The sequence below is a fragment of the Choristoneura fumiferana genome, chromosome Z (genome assembly GCF_025370935.1).
Source record: "Choristoneura fumiferana chromosome Z, NRCan_CFum_1, whole genome shotgun sequence".
In the NCBI taxonomy this organism is placed as follows: Eukaryota; Metazoa; Arthropoda; class Insecta; order Lepidoptera; family Tortricidae; genus Choristoneura; species Choristoneura fumiferana.
In genome coordinates this window covers 8652165-8670844 of record NC_133472.1, presented here as the reverse complement: position 1 = coordinate 8670844, position 18680 = coordinate 8652165, and the positions used below count along the sequence as shown (strand labels likewise).

At 36.4% G+C, this 18680-nt stretch overlaps 1 protein-coding gene across 2 annotated transcripts; it reads right to left on the bottom strand.

The window, feature by feature from the left end:
* Window positions 1-687: 687 nt before the first annotated feature.
* Window positions 688-18176, bottom strand: LOC141445566 (RNA-binding protein RO60). Of its 2 annotated transcripts, none has more exons than XM_074111404.1 (12): window positions 18047-18176; window positions 13927-14133; window positions 13587-13761; window positions 12961-13119; window positions 11215-11426; window positions 10380-10585; window positions 9642-9778; window positions 8513-8644; window positions 7281-7451; window positions 6351-6484; window positions 5093-5343; window positions 688-4224 (listed from the first exon to the last, which is right to left on the bottom strand). In XM_074111404.1, exons 2-12 carry the CDS (start codon window positions 14125-14127, stop codon window positions 4089-4091), a joined length of 1914 nt encoding a protein of 637 aa, XP_073967505.1. In that variant the 5' UTR covers window positions 14128-14133; window positions 18047-18176; the 3' UTR covers window positions 688-4088. The 2 variants fall into 2 exon arrangements, with proteins under 2 accessions (XP_073967505.1, XP_073967508.1); XM_074111407.1 differs by lacking the exon at window positions 18047-18176 and adding an exon at window positions 17597-17814.
* Between the last annotated feature and the right edge of the window lie 504 nt (window positions 18177-18680).

Genomic DNA, 18680 nt, shown 5'->3' with positions numbered 1-18680 from the left:
TACAATTAAAAGACTAGATTTACGCCACAGCGTAATATTTTTTAATTTCAAAGGCCCGACGCGCACTGCAGGGTTACTACGAAACTCGAAGTTCGTGTCGTGCGGTCCCTCTGACACTTATACTATTTAAGACGAGAGCGAGAGGGACGGTACGATACGAACTTCGAGTTTCGTAGTAGCCCTGCTGGAGGGAGTATTGACTGCGACTGCGGATTAGCGTTAGAGGTGATGCGGCCACGCACCGCACCACATAGTATTGGAGTTACTTCACTGCTTGTTATTATTACGCTATGATATTACAAGGAAATGGGCGCGTAAATTTTTGTCTTCATCATTTTGTGACCCAAACACAATACCAGTCCAAACACACATTTTGGAGCCAACTATTTGTAAAGCAGACGTACCGTGCACGTGTAATAATTATAAGTTTATTTCTATCTAATGCGGCTGCTTTCTTAAATATATGCTTTAGGTATATCTGTATCCCGCCTCGCAGTGTTTTCGATTTCTTGTAGGGACTTCTAGGTTAACAGATATAGCAGTCTCTTTTCAGTCAGTTTGTTGTTATTTTTGTAAAGGCTAAACCAAAAGTTCACGCCTTGCGTACTTCATGGATAATAATTTTGTAACTATAAATAAAAGAGCACACAACAAAGTTTGAATTCCTAGAGACAACGAAACACCGCGAGCAAAGCACAGTCACGAGATTAATGTTACAATTTTAATTCCACCACCAAAAGCAAAGTCAAATGTCAAATTTCAAACTTACAAGTTACGTGACTATGCTACGGGGCAGAAAACTAATATCACCAAAAATTCCGAAATTGCCAAGGTATCATTTCATCACAGAATGCTATTTTTGAGATATAGTGACTAGCCATTAATTTATTAAACGAAAATAAGTACCTATTGTTGATGGCTCAGTGAGATTTTCAGTTGATTCGTAAAATAAGAAGTCACTAATAACAGCTTTTTTATGACACCAATCGCAATCTAAAGCGACACTAGTCGAACAACAAAGATAATACCTATAAATAACTTACAAGGATTACTCTACCTTAAATAACGTCTAACATAACAATACGATGTTTAAGTGAAGGTAAAAAGCGTTACTTATTTTATGTTAGTGAAATTTTTTTTCACACTTTAGTTATTAAAAAAAAAACCACTTAAAACATGAGAGAGTACCAAAGTCATCACAGATTAGGAGAATTTCGTTCGCAGATACTCAGAATGTATTAATGTTTAAATATTTAAAAATCGGTCCAAGATCACACCAATGCAGTATAATATAGTTCCAAACAAAATTTCACAGCTTATTCTGCCTTCCACATCGACATTAATAAAATATAACATGCTATTGTACCAGAATCTTAAACAATCAAATGCTGCCAGTACTTTGTTGTTTAATTACAAATGCATAATTGCTTTGGCTTATACGATATAACACGATTTATCAACAAATCACCATTTCATTTAGGCACTTAGTTACGTAATAAAATAATATATAGTTTCATCAATAATTAAGTGTGTACAACACCAAAGTACTGGCACAACAAGTTAAAAACAAAAGTGCAAACAATTACAGTAGGTGTATTAAATACGTTCTTTTATAAAATTCAAATAAAAGAAATATTCCCCTCAATCACCCCCCTATTTTTAGAATCTGTACACACGTGGAACAGGTGCCAATTTTTTGATATCCAAAAAGACCCTGTACTATGCTTAAACTACGTCTCAATATCAACACTTCATGCTTATAAATATTTTCTGACAACTAAGCGCATGCAAACTAAAACTTATTAATGTGTAAGGCGTTTCTCAAAATCGTAAGATTTGTCTGGAAACACGCGACTTCCATACTTCAGAGTAATTAAAAAAAAGTAAAGGTGCTTTATTATAAATATCTCACAAAACCCACTGACGACATTACAATTTTTCTTCTAATTTGCATCTGATTCCATCCAGATTTGTAAGTTCACAACAATAGTTTTTATAATATTCATAGTCCTATCTTCACCTCAAACGTATCTAAAAGTAGTGGATATAAAAATAAAAAAATATTGTATATAAATTCATTGAATCACAAAACCACGTTATGATTGTGAGCCATATCGTCTTCGCGAAATACCGAAGTATGTTCCAATTCTTAGTTCAGAAACAATATTGTGTCCTAGTACTTCCTTGAACTAAAAACATTTTCTTTTAAAATTAATTTCAAAGATGTGAACTTCACTTAGCCCGTCGGTGTTTTGTTACAACCATACAACTTATATCAAAATAATCTATCACGAAATGAAATACTGGAAAAAGTAGCGCCTAATCAAAATAAATCCAGTCTATTTTTTTATAATAAATTAGTAATTAATCATTTTTATTCAGCTTCTTTGTTTTAACCAATCAAACCTCTTATATTGTTTAACGCAAAAATCAGAGTAACATCCAGGATGAGTGACCAAAAGTGGAACTTTGTCTCCTTTCAACAGCCACTTTGAACAGTTCGTGCATACAAAATGTAATACGAAACACTGTGTATCCAACTCATTTAGTTTTGTCTTCTACCACAAGTAATATCCTTCAGAAAACAACTGTTTTTCCTGGCTAGTCGGGTAACAACATGACAATAGACTATGATTTATGTGAAACATGTTGGAAGCAACATACATTTAACAACAACAATAATTAATTCGACTTTAACAACAATAACGTCGATGGATGTCAATCGTAGACAATCCATGTACTGAAACACCAATTGACAGGAGATCGTAGATATCATTGCTGCTAATGATTTCTTGTAAACAACAATCAAAGTCAAACTAATAACTAAAAATACATCAATTTCTCTTAGCTAATATTCAAAGCAAAACAAGCATACCTTACAAACGAAAAGCTGTCCGCGCGAAAGATGTAGGTCGCACCTAACTTGGTGGCAATGTGATGTGATAAACGGTAGATGTAGTACACTTTTATAAAGTAGCTAAATGTCAAAATGCAAATCTTGCTGATATTCCCAAAAACACCAACCCCTGTATTCATAAACGCTTGTTTAGTTACTGTCAACTTATCTTTGTCTCTATCTGTCACTTTAAAATTTGCCGTTGCCAGACACAGACATAACATAAGAAGAATAACCTTTTCTAAAAGATTATAATAATTATTTATTTTATATATGACATAACAGATTACAAACAAACTTATCTTTCATTCGGTACAACGCGCAAAGGGCATGCATCGCTTTGAAATTATTCAGTTTCTTATATCTAATTAATTAGAACACAAACACTTGCTGTCTTTTTAGAATCTTTGATAAAGGGGCAAAACTAAGAGACTTTACGATATTTATAAGACCTTAGCGGAAGCAAATTGTCGCATTTGACAGTTATTCATGCGACAGAGTAAAAGTGTACGATTACGTTTATTTCACTTAATACGTGGTGTAAATATTCAACAAAGCACGACCATACAGTCCTTCTCGCACACTACAAAGCGAATAAAACTGTTTGCATCAAATAAAAATTTTGACGTTGCGATCACGGAACACTTCGTGGTAAAGAAAACCTCGTTCATTCATTCAATAATCAATTACAACATTGAGGTAAACCGGCATTTTTCTTACATTTTAGTCATCGAATCATGGGGAATTGATCTGAGATAAACCCTTTTACGAGTAAAATACAACAGTTTAGGGGCTGTTACACCACACATTGATTAATTTTATTTGACGGATAAATGTGATGCCGTCTCCGTCTATTCGAACAAAAAAAACAGAGACGGCATCATATTTATCCGTCAGATAAATTTATCAATGGATGGTGAAACAGGGGGTTCGCTTCGCTCTTTTTATCTTCAGCCAGCGTCAAAAAGGTTAATAAAATGATGATCACGAGGGAAGTCCCTCTGCGCAATTTAATCCAGCCGTCAGCTCAAGTGTTTTTAAACGAACACTACTTAATTATTAATGTCTGGTTTCAAGGGTTTGCAAGTAAAATTTATTACCTTCGTCAAACAGGTAACATGGAATTTTTAACTTTTTATTTCGTCATGATTGATGCGCGCAAGCTTCCCATTAGCGTATGTTGTTCGGTTGTTTACTTGAAATGCCCGAGGACGAAGGCGTCTATCACCTTTGGTACGTGTTCGTCGATGCCGATAATGTCGAGAACGCCTTCGTGGCTGCCATTTGTGGTCGCGACGCGGTGGGATGCCAGCGACATAACTACCAGCCTGCGAAAAGTAATTAAATTAGCTTCAGATATGTATAACTAAGAGGTTTGCTTAGTCACGGATTTTTGTAATAACATCGAAAACGGTTTTTACCTCCTAAGATTAAACTATTAAACCTTTATTTTTTTTTAAAAAAACAAGGTATCTCTTTAAATTCTTTCGGAATATTTCAGAAGGTAGTTAGACGTTTGACCGGAAATCGGTTTCATTCGGAAATTAATTAAATATTAGTAATTTATTAAGGTATCAGACGAAGAAAGTAAAAATTTCGGCTTGCCGCAACATTGCTGACCGCTGAGTGAGGCCTCAGTTATACTCAAACCATAGGACTTTTTTTATATATTTTCCTTCCAAATGTATATTTTCCTGTGTATTGAATACACGTAAACATATGTCCACAGATTGAACCGTATCACTTTTTTATATCTACTATGACGTCTCAAGAGCGAATTAGCGATGTGAATTCCCCGATGCCCGCGCAAAGTCAATTCAAATACGCCACCCGCCCGCGCCGTGGGGTCGAGTCAGTCACTAGTCATGATTAGTCTGTTAGAGGTCAGTCTTTATAAAGGGCCAACCCCGACGTTTGATCGGGGTTCGGACACGCGAAGTAGATGCATTTGCGTAATCTAGTGTAATCTATATCTGTGCATATACCTCTCTCTCTCTATTTCTCTATTTGAAATAGGTAAATACATAGTAGGTACACTTGTTTACTAGAATCAGTAATTATAATTACTAATAACAAAATTATGAAGAGCAAAATTATATTTCACAAACAACGACGACTTTGTTAGTGTCCCTCCACGCTCGTTCTAAATAAACCTCCATTACAAATCCGCGAAATTTTACTTAGAAAAATACTTACTTGGCGTTAGCTGCAATATTGGCCCTGTAGCGTATGAGAGCTCTCACGGGGCAGTGATCGACCAGCTCCGCGGCGGCCGGCGGGGGAGGGCCGAACCTGCCTCCCGGCCCGCGCCCCCCCCTCTGGTCCTGGTCCAACTCCATGTAGCGAGTGGTCCTGTCCACCATGTTTATGAAGACGTCGAACTTGTTCTTCTTCTTGGCTGCCCATTCGATTGGAGCGTCCAGTTGCACGCGGCCAAGGTTGCCTTTCTGTGTTAACCATAATGAAATAATTAGTAGTGATGGGCCGAAATTCGTTTTGCATTCGGTTTAACCGAATTTCAGCAGCTTGAGCCGAACTTCGACATTCGGCCGAAATTCGGTTTAAATGCCGAACTCTCGGCACTACAAAAAAGAAGCTACTTGGACTGATTTGAATGAAATTAATAGAAACCATTATGTCTGTCGTATCAGTAAAATATGCAACAAAAAATAAATAAACGTAGTACCTATTCTTTCAATAAACATTTTGATTGCAATTCGTAAATAAAATAAAATAAAGTTTTTGGTTCACTATTTCGACAAGCTAAACATAGAGAAACATGAAGTATTTTTAATTATTGAAGGGTGTTTTCAAAAATCAAATTTAACATTCTGTTTCTTATCTATCTACCTACTTGTTTTTAAAATTTACTAGAGGCAGGTTACTAAACTGAAGTTCGGCCGAATTTTTCATTTTTACCGAATGTTCGGCCATAGTTCGTATTCGGTGCAAACCACATTCGGCCCATCTCTAATAATTAGCCAAATAAAGATAATTAAAGGCGTATAACTTGATTGATAGCATTAAGTGGGGAAAACTCCCAGGGCCTACGCTAGCTGGCACGGGTGCACGGAGCGGGCGCACGCCTGCAGGCGCGGGTACAGGTAAACATTGTTGCACGCGATGCGTGCAGTTAGATTGAAATTAAATCTAATAATTTTATTCGAGATCCGCTGAGGATATTGCATTGCCTTCTATGGTGGGTTAGGACTTAGGACTGTACAGTCGCCATCAGATATTTCGGAGCGGCCAAGGTGACCAAAAATATCGGAATATTAACTCTAATGCCTTAACAATAGATGGTGACTCTACGTCTAAAGCTGAGCATTGGAAGAATTCGTCCAATAATTTCGAGGAGACTGGAACGAAGGAATTTCATTGGTCAATTACTCCCTGACCTTACTTACCAACCGTTAAATTATGAATACTTTTTCCCCTGATGCAAATCACTTACCCTTAGAATCACCTCCGCTTTCTCGATGTTAGCAGATTTCTTGTCAACATTCATGATTTGCACTCCGTCGTCGGTGAACACCGCCAGCTTTACGGTGTCCTCCCGCTTCAATATTTGAAGCGCCATGATTATAGCTACAACACATAATGAATGAGATATGGAAATTCCGACCCTGTTTTTCGTGTGCACGCCCACAAAAGCTCCTGTCAGTTTCTATGGGCGTGTACACAAAAAACGGCCGGTATTTCCATGTCGGTGTTATCTGGGCCGGGAAACAGTGTCACCCGGATATCTCCAGATGTAAGAAAAGAAACACGACATTTTTTTCTTTTAATTATTTACTTTTTAAATGGTCTTTTTAGTGGCCAGTACCGCTAACACATATGCAACCTCAAAGTACCTTAGCTTAGAACTTTTCAGCCGCCCCTCGTATATAGGTAAGTTTATTCTTTGTCTAGTATCCATAGTACAAGCTTTGCCTAGTTTGAGACTAGGCCCAATTAGTGTTAATTGCCCCATGAAATTTATTTATTACTAGCTGTTGCCCGCGACTCCGTCCGCGTAAAAGTATGAAAATAGTTTACGTCCTATTCTCAGACGTACTGAATATACACAAAAAAAAGTCATAAAAATCGGTCAGCCCGTTTCGGAGGAGTTTGATCACAAACATTGTGACACGAGAACTTTATATATTAGATTATTTCAATCGCAACTCGTCTCGTATGCAGCTAGCGTGCAGTTTTGCCAACTGCAATGGAAAGTATACGGGCGGTCGGCCTTTGCGTTTATTTTGAGCTTGGAATGCAGTTCGTCTTCGTGTGTCTATAAAGAATGTTTAACTAGACGTGGGTTTTTGCTACAGAGTCTGTTAAGTAAATATCAAAACTAAAACGATTTCTTTTTCATGAAAGTAAAAGTAGGTAATCTTACCCGCGTGCCCGGGTGTAACATGCTTGTTATAGAAGCACTCGGCCAATACGTGTTTCTTGGATTTCTTCTCGGATTCCGCATCGCCGCCACCGGCTGCGGTGGGCGTCGTCTTGGTCAAAGAGGTCTTTCTACCCTTTTTGGGGATCACGAAGTTCTTGCAGAAGTGACGGCCTATACAAAGAAGTTTTGGTAAAAAAAACATTTTTAATACAAGCTTTTTTTGCTGACTGTACTTGTATTGTCACCCAAACTACATTTTCATACCAAATTTCAAGTCGATGCCATTAACCGTTGAAGAGTTCCGTCCTGCGGAGACAATCCTGGCTGGACTACCAGGATGTCACTACCAGATTATTGTATTGTCACGCAATTTACATAAGTATAAAAAAATTCAAGTCAATCCAACTACAGAAAGTTGGTCGAATTTAACTTGCAAGATTTGATGACAGACAGACAGACAAAGGGACAGGTGAAACTATATAAAAGCTTGTAAAAAAGAGCTCACTTTTGCGTCTTTGTCTTAGTTGCAGAATATGAGACCAGCGATCAATTGAAATGCTTTTAAAGAGTTCTTAACAGACGATTCCCCCACAGATTTTGTATGGCAACAGCAAGCTGTGGCGTCTCTTAGTTGAAAACTCAGTTGATAAAATTATTTATATACTATTATTAGTGTTCACCCGCTGCTTTGCACGCGTAAACCATTTGAAACAGCAGATGCATTGAAATGCCGGCATTTTAACAAATTTCTCATAAAATACATCTTAATCTTTTTTGAAGTTACATTAAAAACAACCATGCCAAATTTCGTGACTCTAAGCCAAGCAGTTGAGATTTCAAAATTGCATCAGAATTCCGTGGGAATATCAGGATAAAAAGTAGCCTATGTGTTATTCCAGATGTCCAGCTACCTACAAATTTTTACAAACAAACACACACACACTTTCGCTTTTATAATATTAGTAGGATTTCCAAGCGATCAACAATCTCAAGCCCGGTTCACATTTATCTGTCGTGTTGTGTCGTGATGTTCTCTGTATCTCTCTCTCTCTCTCTATGCTTGTGATACAACACAACAACTATATGTATACACAACAACTTGTGATGCGACACAATAACTATATGAAACCGATACCGTTCTGATGCGTTACGACCACGACACAACACGACAGATAAATGTGAACCGGGCTTTATTTATATTCAGTTACAAAGTCTAGTTTTTCCCAGCTTACCTCTGAACATGTGCGCTCTCAAATCCATGGTGATCATGTAGCGAGCACCAGTTTTGGGTGTCAGCACCCAGGTCATGTCAATCAGGTTTGTGAGGGCATTTATCACGGCTTGGTTCGGGGGCTGGTCGATACCTGTGTAAAATAGATCAGTCATCCATAATCATATTAGCCGTAGGACATCCACTGTTGGAAATAGGTCCGATTGGAAGCGGCCTTCATCCACCGCTAAACTGCGGTTGCTATTGGTGGATTTTTATCTCGCTCCCCGTTCCACTGCCTCGCTAAGCTCCAGTGGGTAGGCAGCCTTAAAGTTTTGATATTTTTGTAAATTTGGCTGTCGATATCTTTGTAGTCGACTCTACCAACTATATGTTATGCCTATCCAATTTATTAAAAGTGTAAACAAAGCAATTTCATCAAATTCTTGTATAAACACCCACTGGATCGAATCAATAACACATTTATCTATAATTCGTGTCATTTAACTAGATGTCTAATCACTTTTTTCACCAAAATTCACTTGATATCAATAATTATTTTTCATTTGAAAAATCTTCGTCAAAATCTGACGTGATTTCTTGATTTAGGCGGTCTTGCAGGAAAAAAAAATCGAGAATTAGTAGTTAATCCAGGCTTAAGCTTGACAGTTCCATACAATTTGACACTACTAAACTGAGCTTAACGCTAACTCGAGATTTATGTGTTTCCAGCAAGTAGCCATTAAACATTGATAAAAGTGGCTCAGAAGCGGTAAAGTTCTAACGTTTCGTGTGCTCAGCCTACCCCATTTGGGAATACAGGCGTGATGTTGTGTGTGTGTGTGTGTGTGTGTTAAACATGTGTATAATCTGTAGTAGCATAGACTAGCGTAGAGATGGTGGCAAATTTGACATGAAATAGTTACTTTTTTTATTATTGAATAAACAGTCTGGAATTAAATCAAGTAAATACGCTGATCTATTCAATTAATAAATAATCGATTTACTGAACAGATTAATTATTTTGCAGCAGGTTCTAGGTTTTCACATCACTAAATGTCTATGGTCGGGTTAATGGCGTCTTTTTTTACTCTTGTCATAAATTGGATTGGGATACAATATACATGGAAGTATGTAATATAACAACTCACCCCAATGCTTGACCTCCTTGGGATGCCGCCTTGTTACTGACCACTCCCAGAGCCCGGTTTTGCTGTCAAATATCTGTCGCGTGCGGCGACGCCTCTCCTTCTCAACAGCCACTTTTGCCTTTTCGTGTTTCATTGGCCTACAAACATGACATTACACGTTCAGTGTTCCTATTTCTAACAACAGTTTGACGCATGCTCAGCATTATTTTGCTACTTTAATCGATTCAAAAGTCATTTTCACTATCTCTTTAATTGATTTTTATCAGCTTAATGCGTAAAAATGAATATTCTTTGGCTAGTAAATTTTACAATAACCTACCGACTAGCCTAAAACAGCTACCAATGGTTGTTAGCTATTCAATTTTTCATTATTTATTTATCTGATTATTTACATGACGATTTTAATTAGCTATCGCTCGCCGAATTCCTCTATCATGCTCTTTATACTGTTGCGGTGCGGTCACTGCATGTAGATCAACTTCACTTAAAAGCTTAAAACACACTGACAGCGGTGGCGGAGCGGCGCGGAAGCGGTATCGGTTGTGATATTAGAGCTAACATAAAAGCGTCCATATAGAATTGCGGTATTATAGGTGCTCTTTCATGTTAGGTCGAATATTACAACCGGTACCGCCTCCGCGCCGTACCGCACCGCTCCGCCACCGCTGCCAGTGGGTTTCAAGCTAAATGCGGCAAGTGAAATTCTATCCCACTGATTTAGGAGAAATTAATTCATACCTGCACTTCATTTTGTAGTTGTTCAGAGTGATGAAGACTTCAATCGGTGTCACCTTCGATTTCTTAACGAGTTCGTTGTTAGTGAGGAGCGATATCAAGATGGCGGTGGTAGGGGATTCGCTGGTCAAGAAGCCCATGTTGTGGACGCGTTGGACGTTGTATAGCAGCTCGTGTAGATCCAAGTGAGGTAGCACCGAATCCCAGACCTGTTTTAAGAGTTTATATTGTGAAAATATATACCATTCTTTCTTTGTATAGCAATAGCAATAGTGAACAATGGCATTTGTAGTAAAATAACACAATATAAAAAATAAATGGTTAAAAAATAGTACATTGTATGTACATACAACGAGAGCATAAAACAAGCCATTGTACCCAAGACGTTCATATAGCCACCCGAGCCGGTACGGCGAGGGTGGATAGACACGTCGAGGGGAAAATGGGTTTAATGCTCGAGCTTTACACTCTGCTTTTCACTTCAACTGAGAGGAAATTAAATGGCAACAGTGGAAACAATTGTTCATTTACTATGTATCTTTTATTGTTCACGCATTACTTTTTTAGTTTTATATAAATAAAAAATGATTTAAAAAATATGTAGAAGCTACTTTGTTTGTGGCTGTTTACACCTGATTGCTTTACTCTTAGACGAAGATTTTACTTTATGCACTAGAGCATAAAAAAAGTCATTTTATGTCGCCTAGATCTAGCATAAACACGAACTTTACTAGCATGAGAAGTGAAAATACAATTATGTAGTTAGACTAGTTCTCTGGGTAGAATCAAAACTAAAGTAAACGTCCTTGTTGATAACCTAGGCAGTACAGTAACTTACATCTTGCGAGATCAGCAGATGCCCCGGCACGTGTTCGAGCGTGAACTGATGCTGTGCGACCATGGCCGCTGCCGCGACAGGGTCCTCGCAGTGACGCAAATCTTCCACCTTTTGGATGTAGTCGAACACCGCTTTCGATTCCTCGTGCTCTCCAACTAACTGTTTAGCTTTCTTCAGACCGTAGATAGCGTATTTGACGATGGCGTCGCGCGCTGAAATTTATTGGGTTATTAAATAGGTATTAGGGTCAATATTCTTTTCGTTCTTATTTTGTACCGAAAAAATGTGACAGAGTAGAGTTTTTTGTATGGGACATAGCGGCATTTCTAATTTTTCTCCAGTTAAATATATACACCAAAAAAGACAAACAATGGTACCACATTTTTTCTTATTTGTTAAAAGACATAAATAATTTCGTGACTGTGGTCAGAAACAAAACAACGAAAATAATTTTGGCCCATTAGTTAAGAGCTATCGCAAGTTTTAGACGTCGCACATTGAAACAACTGTCTAGGTATGCGGTAGAATTTATCGCTAGGATCCATGGAGTCACTACTTACTTGATAAAAATAAATTTTAAACGTAAGTTAGGTACTAAGTATTACTAAAGAATCTGGGGGCACGGAAGTGCCCCCGCCAAGTCGAGCAAAACAAAAACAAAGGCACGGCCGTACCATACTTTTCTCGAAGCCATTCAGGCTATTTTCAACATTTTTATTGTTGTCATTTATAATGTGAAATTCATTTTACATCATTATTTAATTTAAACTAAGTAATATTATAAACAAAACTTAAAAACTACTGAGGGGTAATGTTGCCGACATAATCACCATCCACCATAATATCCAAAAAATTAGCAAAGACCCCCCCCCCCCCTCTGGGGCCTACTTAATACTCGAATGACCTCTGAAGCGTTTTTAAAAAATCTTTTATGTATTCATATAGAAAATAGTGCAATGTTTCCGGACATATAAATTTTCATATTTTTAATATACATGGTGCTACAGTTTATTTATAAAGACGATTTATAAATATTCTTAAGAGCGCACAAACACTTCATCCCAACTCGTCACTAGCGCGTTCTCCTGCCCGCGGCAGTGTTTCGGCCGCATACTACCACGGTTTGCTATGTGCGTGCGACGCGAGCGTTGCCAACAACAATAACACATTTTTATTATTGTACATTTTCCCCTGTAATTTGTTGTGATATTAATATTTTCATATCTTAATAAAAAACCTGCCAAGTGCGAGTCGGACTTGTCCACGAAGGGTACCGTACCATTATCTATAGAACATGTAACATTAGCAAAAAACGGCAAAAAATCAAGTTTGTTTCATGGGAGCCCACTTAAATATTTACTTTATTTTAATTTAATTATTTATAAACTGATTATACAACTAAATATTCTGTGAATATTTCAACTACTGTTGCCGTTATTAATATCAAGCAAAATACGGCAAAAAAAACACGTTTGCTGTATAGCTCACATACAATTATATATTTATTTTATTGTTTTTAGTATTTTTTGTTATAGCGGCCACAGTAATACATAATCTGTGAAAATTTCAAGTGTCTATTACGGCTCAAGAGATAGAACCCTGTGACAGATAGACAGACAGACAACGGAGTCTCAGTAAAATAGGGTTCCGTTGGCACCCTTTGTGCACTGAACCCTAAAAAAAATAGCGACTCCATGGACCATGCAGATCCCATATATGTAATACTGATCTAGCTATAATAGTTACATTTATCATTTGGTGGTATCTTCACGTGGCTCTTACGAAGAAGCGTATTGTGGGAGCGCCCGTGACGCGCCTTCACTCTGCTCACGTCCTTAGCCAACTCCATAGGGTCCTTGGACGTGTACCAGTTGCTGACGATCTTGCACCAACCTCGGCCATTACCTTTCGTAAAAAAAGGTAATTATTATAATGTGATATCCCACGCACTAAGAGTAAAAGCCTCCTCCATCATTTTACAGTTTTCTTTGTCAGTTGAAATATTCATCTAGGCTTTTCGTACTGTTTTAAAAAAGTATGATAAAATCCCACCCGCCAAATGTTGGCCGTGGCCAACTGCAGAGCTGTGGTGACTTAGTGGACCTATGGTTTCTCAAGCAGAGGATCCTGGGATCAAATTCGAGCTCGCATCCCACCTCTGAGTTTTTCATAATTTATATCATGAGCAAAATTATTAAAAATTTACTGCGCGTTTTACTGTGAAGGAAGATGTAGCAAGGTAACCTGATCAAACTGTAGCTGCATAACTTTAACTGGCTATATCTTCGATAAAAGAAAAATTATATGTCTAATATTTTGTTATGAACTAAGTGACAAACTAATTTTTTTTTTAAAACTACACCATTTATTACCTGTTTTCAAAAGCCTTGTGTATTTGCAGAATAGCATCATCTGTTCTGGGGTGTTACAAATCTGACCGACAGCTTTGTAGGTGGCGGCTTTGACTTCAGAACTGCCCACCAACAGGCACTTTGTGAGAGCGAACGCGATCGTTTCAAATCTCGTGTACCACCCATCTTTGTATGCCTGCAGACAACATAATTTGCTTTTGAAAATACCTCATGTTTCTTGTTGTTATTTTTTCCAGGCTTCATAATTATGGAATGTGTATTCTTGTAGTAGATGTTTGTGCATCCATAACATCATTCATGCAGTATGTCACCACCATAATGAAATAAATTATTAGGTTACCTTAAGTATGATCTCCACAACTTCAACATTGTTCACACTATTAGCCAGTGCGAAGTCAAGGGTCTGCAAGCTGTCAACTTCGAAGTATTTGTGGGCTGCCCAACAGCCCGGAAAGTACTTGGGAACTTCATTACCAGTGTGAAGAAATCTCATAAGCTGTATGCGGTGTTTTGGATCAAGTATTGCTGTTGGTTCTGTCATTGTTGCCTGTAAAGAAATTGTTATTGAAGTCATTGCATTGGCCATACGGAATGAAGATGTTTTAACAATAATTTAAAACAACAAAGAAAAATATGTCCTAGTGCAGTGGCTCCTCTTAGTGATATTAAAATTATTATTAGGTTTTGTAAAAAGTATTTGGGCATTAGACCACAAGGATGGCAACGGGAACTATTACTGAGACTCCACTGCCCGTCTGTCTGTCACAGGAAATGCTAAACCAGAATAAAATATTGTAGGGGGCTCCCATACAGCAAAAGTGATTTTATTGGCGTTTTTTGAAAGAAAGAAAAACATTTAATCATGACATTTATAAAGCAGGTAAAAACTAAAAAGAAACAAGAAAGGAAATTGAGACAAATTTTGTCACAAGATGGTCCCAATTCAGCATGATGTCAAACTTGCGGCCAACACTGTTCCTCCGTTAGAACCACAATACACAAACATAGTGATTTACGAAATGATTATTTATTACACTCGATATTAATACTGGCAACATGGTATCCGTTTGAAATATTCACAGAATATTTAGTTGCATATTCACTTTAAAAGTAAATAATTAAATTAAAATAAAATGAATATTTAAGGGGGGCGCCATACAAATGTGATTTTTTGCATTCTTTGCTAATGTCTAATGTTGTATAAATAATGGTACGGAACCCCTCGTGCGCGAGTCCAACTCGCACTTAACCAGTGTTTAGTTATTGTTATTTGATATTACTCAGTATCATTATCAGAACAGTTTCAATTTTGTTGTTCCATGAATTTCAGCAAATCATCTGTTTAATTAAATGTACGAACAACTACTGACAAAACACGAAGTACATACAGAGCAATGGCAAAAATGAAATTAATAATACTTAAAAAATATATGTTTTTCCATATTTTCCGTATAAAAAGGTCTTTGTCTATGAATTTGTAAACAGACCGATTCAACTGGTGGGCATTTGATGATTAATGTATACCTAGACTAGGAGGCTTAATAGCAATTACTAATTAAGTAAGTAAGCTTAACACCAAAACATACTGAGTATTGCTTAATGTGACAGCACAGCAGTAAGTGTAATCCCTTAATTGAATGGGTAGAAGTGCTGATCCAAAGCCAATTATAAATTGATTAATCAATTTTGAATTTTAATAGCATAAAGCTGTGGAAGCCTAAACTCAACGCCATATTTAGATTCCAAAAAAGTAACCAAAGATGGCCAAACGTCATTGTCACAAGTGTCATTGTAATTGTGACGTTCCAGATGTAACCAACCCATGCACATTAATAAATAAATAGTCTTAAAATATTTTGTTTTTATTTAGACCAATTTAGACCTTAAATGGGTACCGGCAACAGAAAACTTAACAGAAAACGAAAACACAAGAACGAAAATTACCACGAGTATAGAAAGCATTTGATCAATCTAAACGTCAGGCCATACTACGAAGTGCAAAATTCGAACTTCGTAACTTGCCATCTCGCTGACGCTTAAGTTAGGTATTAATACGAGAGTCAGAGGGACAATACCAATACGATACGAACTTCGATTATCGAATTTCGTGGTAGTCCCCCAGATGCCGAATGAAGTGACAATTGGAAATGTCATGGTGGCCCTGTGGCCACCATGTATACCATAGTTTTCCATACGCGATTTGTTGTCAATATTTATGTGCATATCAAAAATATTTATAAATAGTATATACGCAAATTATGAGATTAATAGTATCCAAATGTTCTTTAAACCTGAAGTATTGCCACTGTAATATAAATAAATAAATATCACGGGACAATTCACACCAATTGACCTAGTCCCAAAGTAAGCTTAGCAAAGCTTGTGTTATGGGTACTAAGCAACGGATAAATATAATTATATAGATATAGATACATACTTAAATACATATTAAACACCCAAGACCCGAGAACAAACATTCGTGTTTTTCATACAAATATCTGCCCCAAATATATGAATGTTTCTTCTACAAAACAGTTTCAACCAAATATCTGTTGGTAAAATTAATATTTACATTAAATTATTTATTTATGCAGTTGCATTTGATTTTAGCTTTACAATTTTTTTTAAATAAATTACTTATGTACATTATTTAGAAAAGTTAAAACTTACAGATAATGATGGCCTTTTGGTACTAGGCAATTTTTAAACATATCCCTTTCAAACCTAGCCGATACAATCATGCGGGTTAATTACATTTGAATTTGAAGTTGACATGGATTATACATAAAGTACACTGTCGTAAGTCTTTTCATACTCAGCTGGGTTTGAAAGTTATAAATAGATGAATACATTACTTAAGAGTGTTTATACCTGCTGAGCTGGCAACATTGCATTTTCGTTAGCTTTTCTCGATTATTCCATAAAAAAATACCATACGGTTTTTAAAGAAAATAAAAGTCCATCACACATAATTATTGGAGTAGACACATTAACTTATATATATAGAATAGTTTTATCAGACTACAGTTCTAATTTTTGTTAAATTTTTATGGAATAATCGAGAAAAAGAAAAACTAACAAAAATGCAACATTGCCAGCTCAGCAGGTATAAGCACTTAAATAAAAATTAGACATCCAAGACCTGAAAACAAAATTTTGTATTATTTATACAAATCTCTGCCCTGATCAGGGATCGAACCTGGGACCTTAAGCCTCATAGTCTCTAACCATTTGGCTATCCGGTTGTTCATGTTTTGTTTGACGCTCCCAATCTAGAAACTACAGTTCAAGCCCTCTTAAATTGAAAGGAGGTTTGTGCTCAGCAGTGGAACATGATGCAAAAAATTATAATCTGAATCCACAGTTGAATGTATCAGAGACTAGCAGACCCGGCAGACGTTGTCATGCCCGCAAAACACTACATTAAAATTATGATAACATACAACAACAGCGCCATCTAGCAGGTCCAGTTGCATTTTCAAACCATCAACCAACATTGTTTTGCCATATCAATTATTTTATGTGAATATTTTTCTAGGCAAATATAAAATTGTGGGGATGTGGTCTATAACTGACAGTTACAAAACCCATGAACATTTTGTATGGGAAAAAAAAATTCTTTTATTTTATTTTTTCATCAATTTTCCATGTTTTTAATACTTATTATCTTATTCCTGACGAAGACAAATCCAAAAACGCAAAAATCATCAAAAAATGTCCAGCCATTCTTAAGTTTAAATGGCGTAAAATAACTTTTTTTTAAATATATAGATGTCAGTTATAATCGGCCTATCTCTAAATTTTATTGTTATTATGTTCAATTTTATTATTGCTCAGTGAATCAAATATTTTAACCAGTTCAAGTAAATACAAAAACAGTCAACAAGTAGTTAAAAATAGTCAACTTGCTCTATTTAAAAGTGTGAATATCATTTGACTAAGCATCTAGAATATGTTTACCCTCTCAAGCAACTCAGTTCACAAAAAAATATGTATACAGCTTTACTTACTTTGTGGAAATGTTGTACATGATCTTTATTCCATTATATACAATAATATACCTACAATATTTGTAAATTGCAATAAAGCAGTTATGATGTGATTTAGATACAAAGATTATCGTGCTCATTTATGAAACAAAGTTAATTATTTAGAATACAGTATCATCAAAAGTGGGTACTTATTCCATTGAATACACAGATATAGAGCTCTCAACATTCGCGAATAATTCATAGGTGCACGGCAGAGCTAACACTAAAGGTGAATGCTCTTGAGAACTATTAATTTTTTGTCCGAATTCAAGCGAAACGTGCTACAATAAAATTGAGGATGTGGCTACAAAAAACTGACAATGGACGCTGGTTTCCACAATCATCTCGCATGATTTTACGATGCGTAATAACTGCCTATAGTAGTAAACGACCAGAAATTGACATAGTTTAATTTAGATTATTATGTACCTTATTAATTCGTCAAGCAGGTGTCTTCAAAAACCAGTTTAATTCGAGAATTTCAGTGCCGCACTAGACTAGACTTTGCTTCTCTTCTCTTTCGTTTCGTTCGTGAAATTTTCTTTTTTTTAAACCAGTGTTACCAGGATATATGCTGTAAAGTCCGGAGTAATTCAATGATTTGAAAAAGAGTGAAAAAGTTAATTTCGGCCATATTTCGGCTTTTTTTTATGTTTGGTCAAAGAATTTGTAGAAAAACAAACTGAAAAAAGTAGCTCCTTATTCCATGTTTGTAATCAAATCACGAACGCCCGTCGTGCATCAGAAAAGGAGACGAGTTAGTCTAGTTAAGTCAAATTGTGACTATTATTTTGAATAGGTACTAAATACTTTTTTTTTTATTTGAAACGGGCAACGTACAAATTTGTCACATTAGCCCATAGGGTAACCAGAAAAAAATACATCTCACAATTGATAATAACTAATTCCTTGTCAAAGCCAACCTGAAAAGCATTAAGCCAAGCTGAGCTAAAATAGTGTCATAAGGTTGGCTGCTACAAAACGGCACACGATTCCGAACACACACTAATAAAAATTTCGTACGTATTTCATACTAAATACTTGAAGTACGATATAAAATATT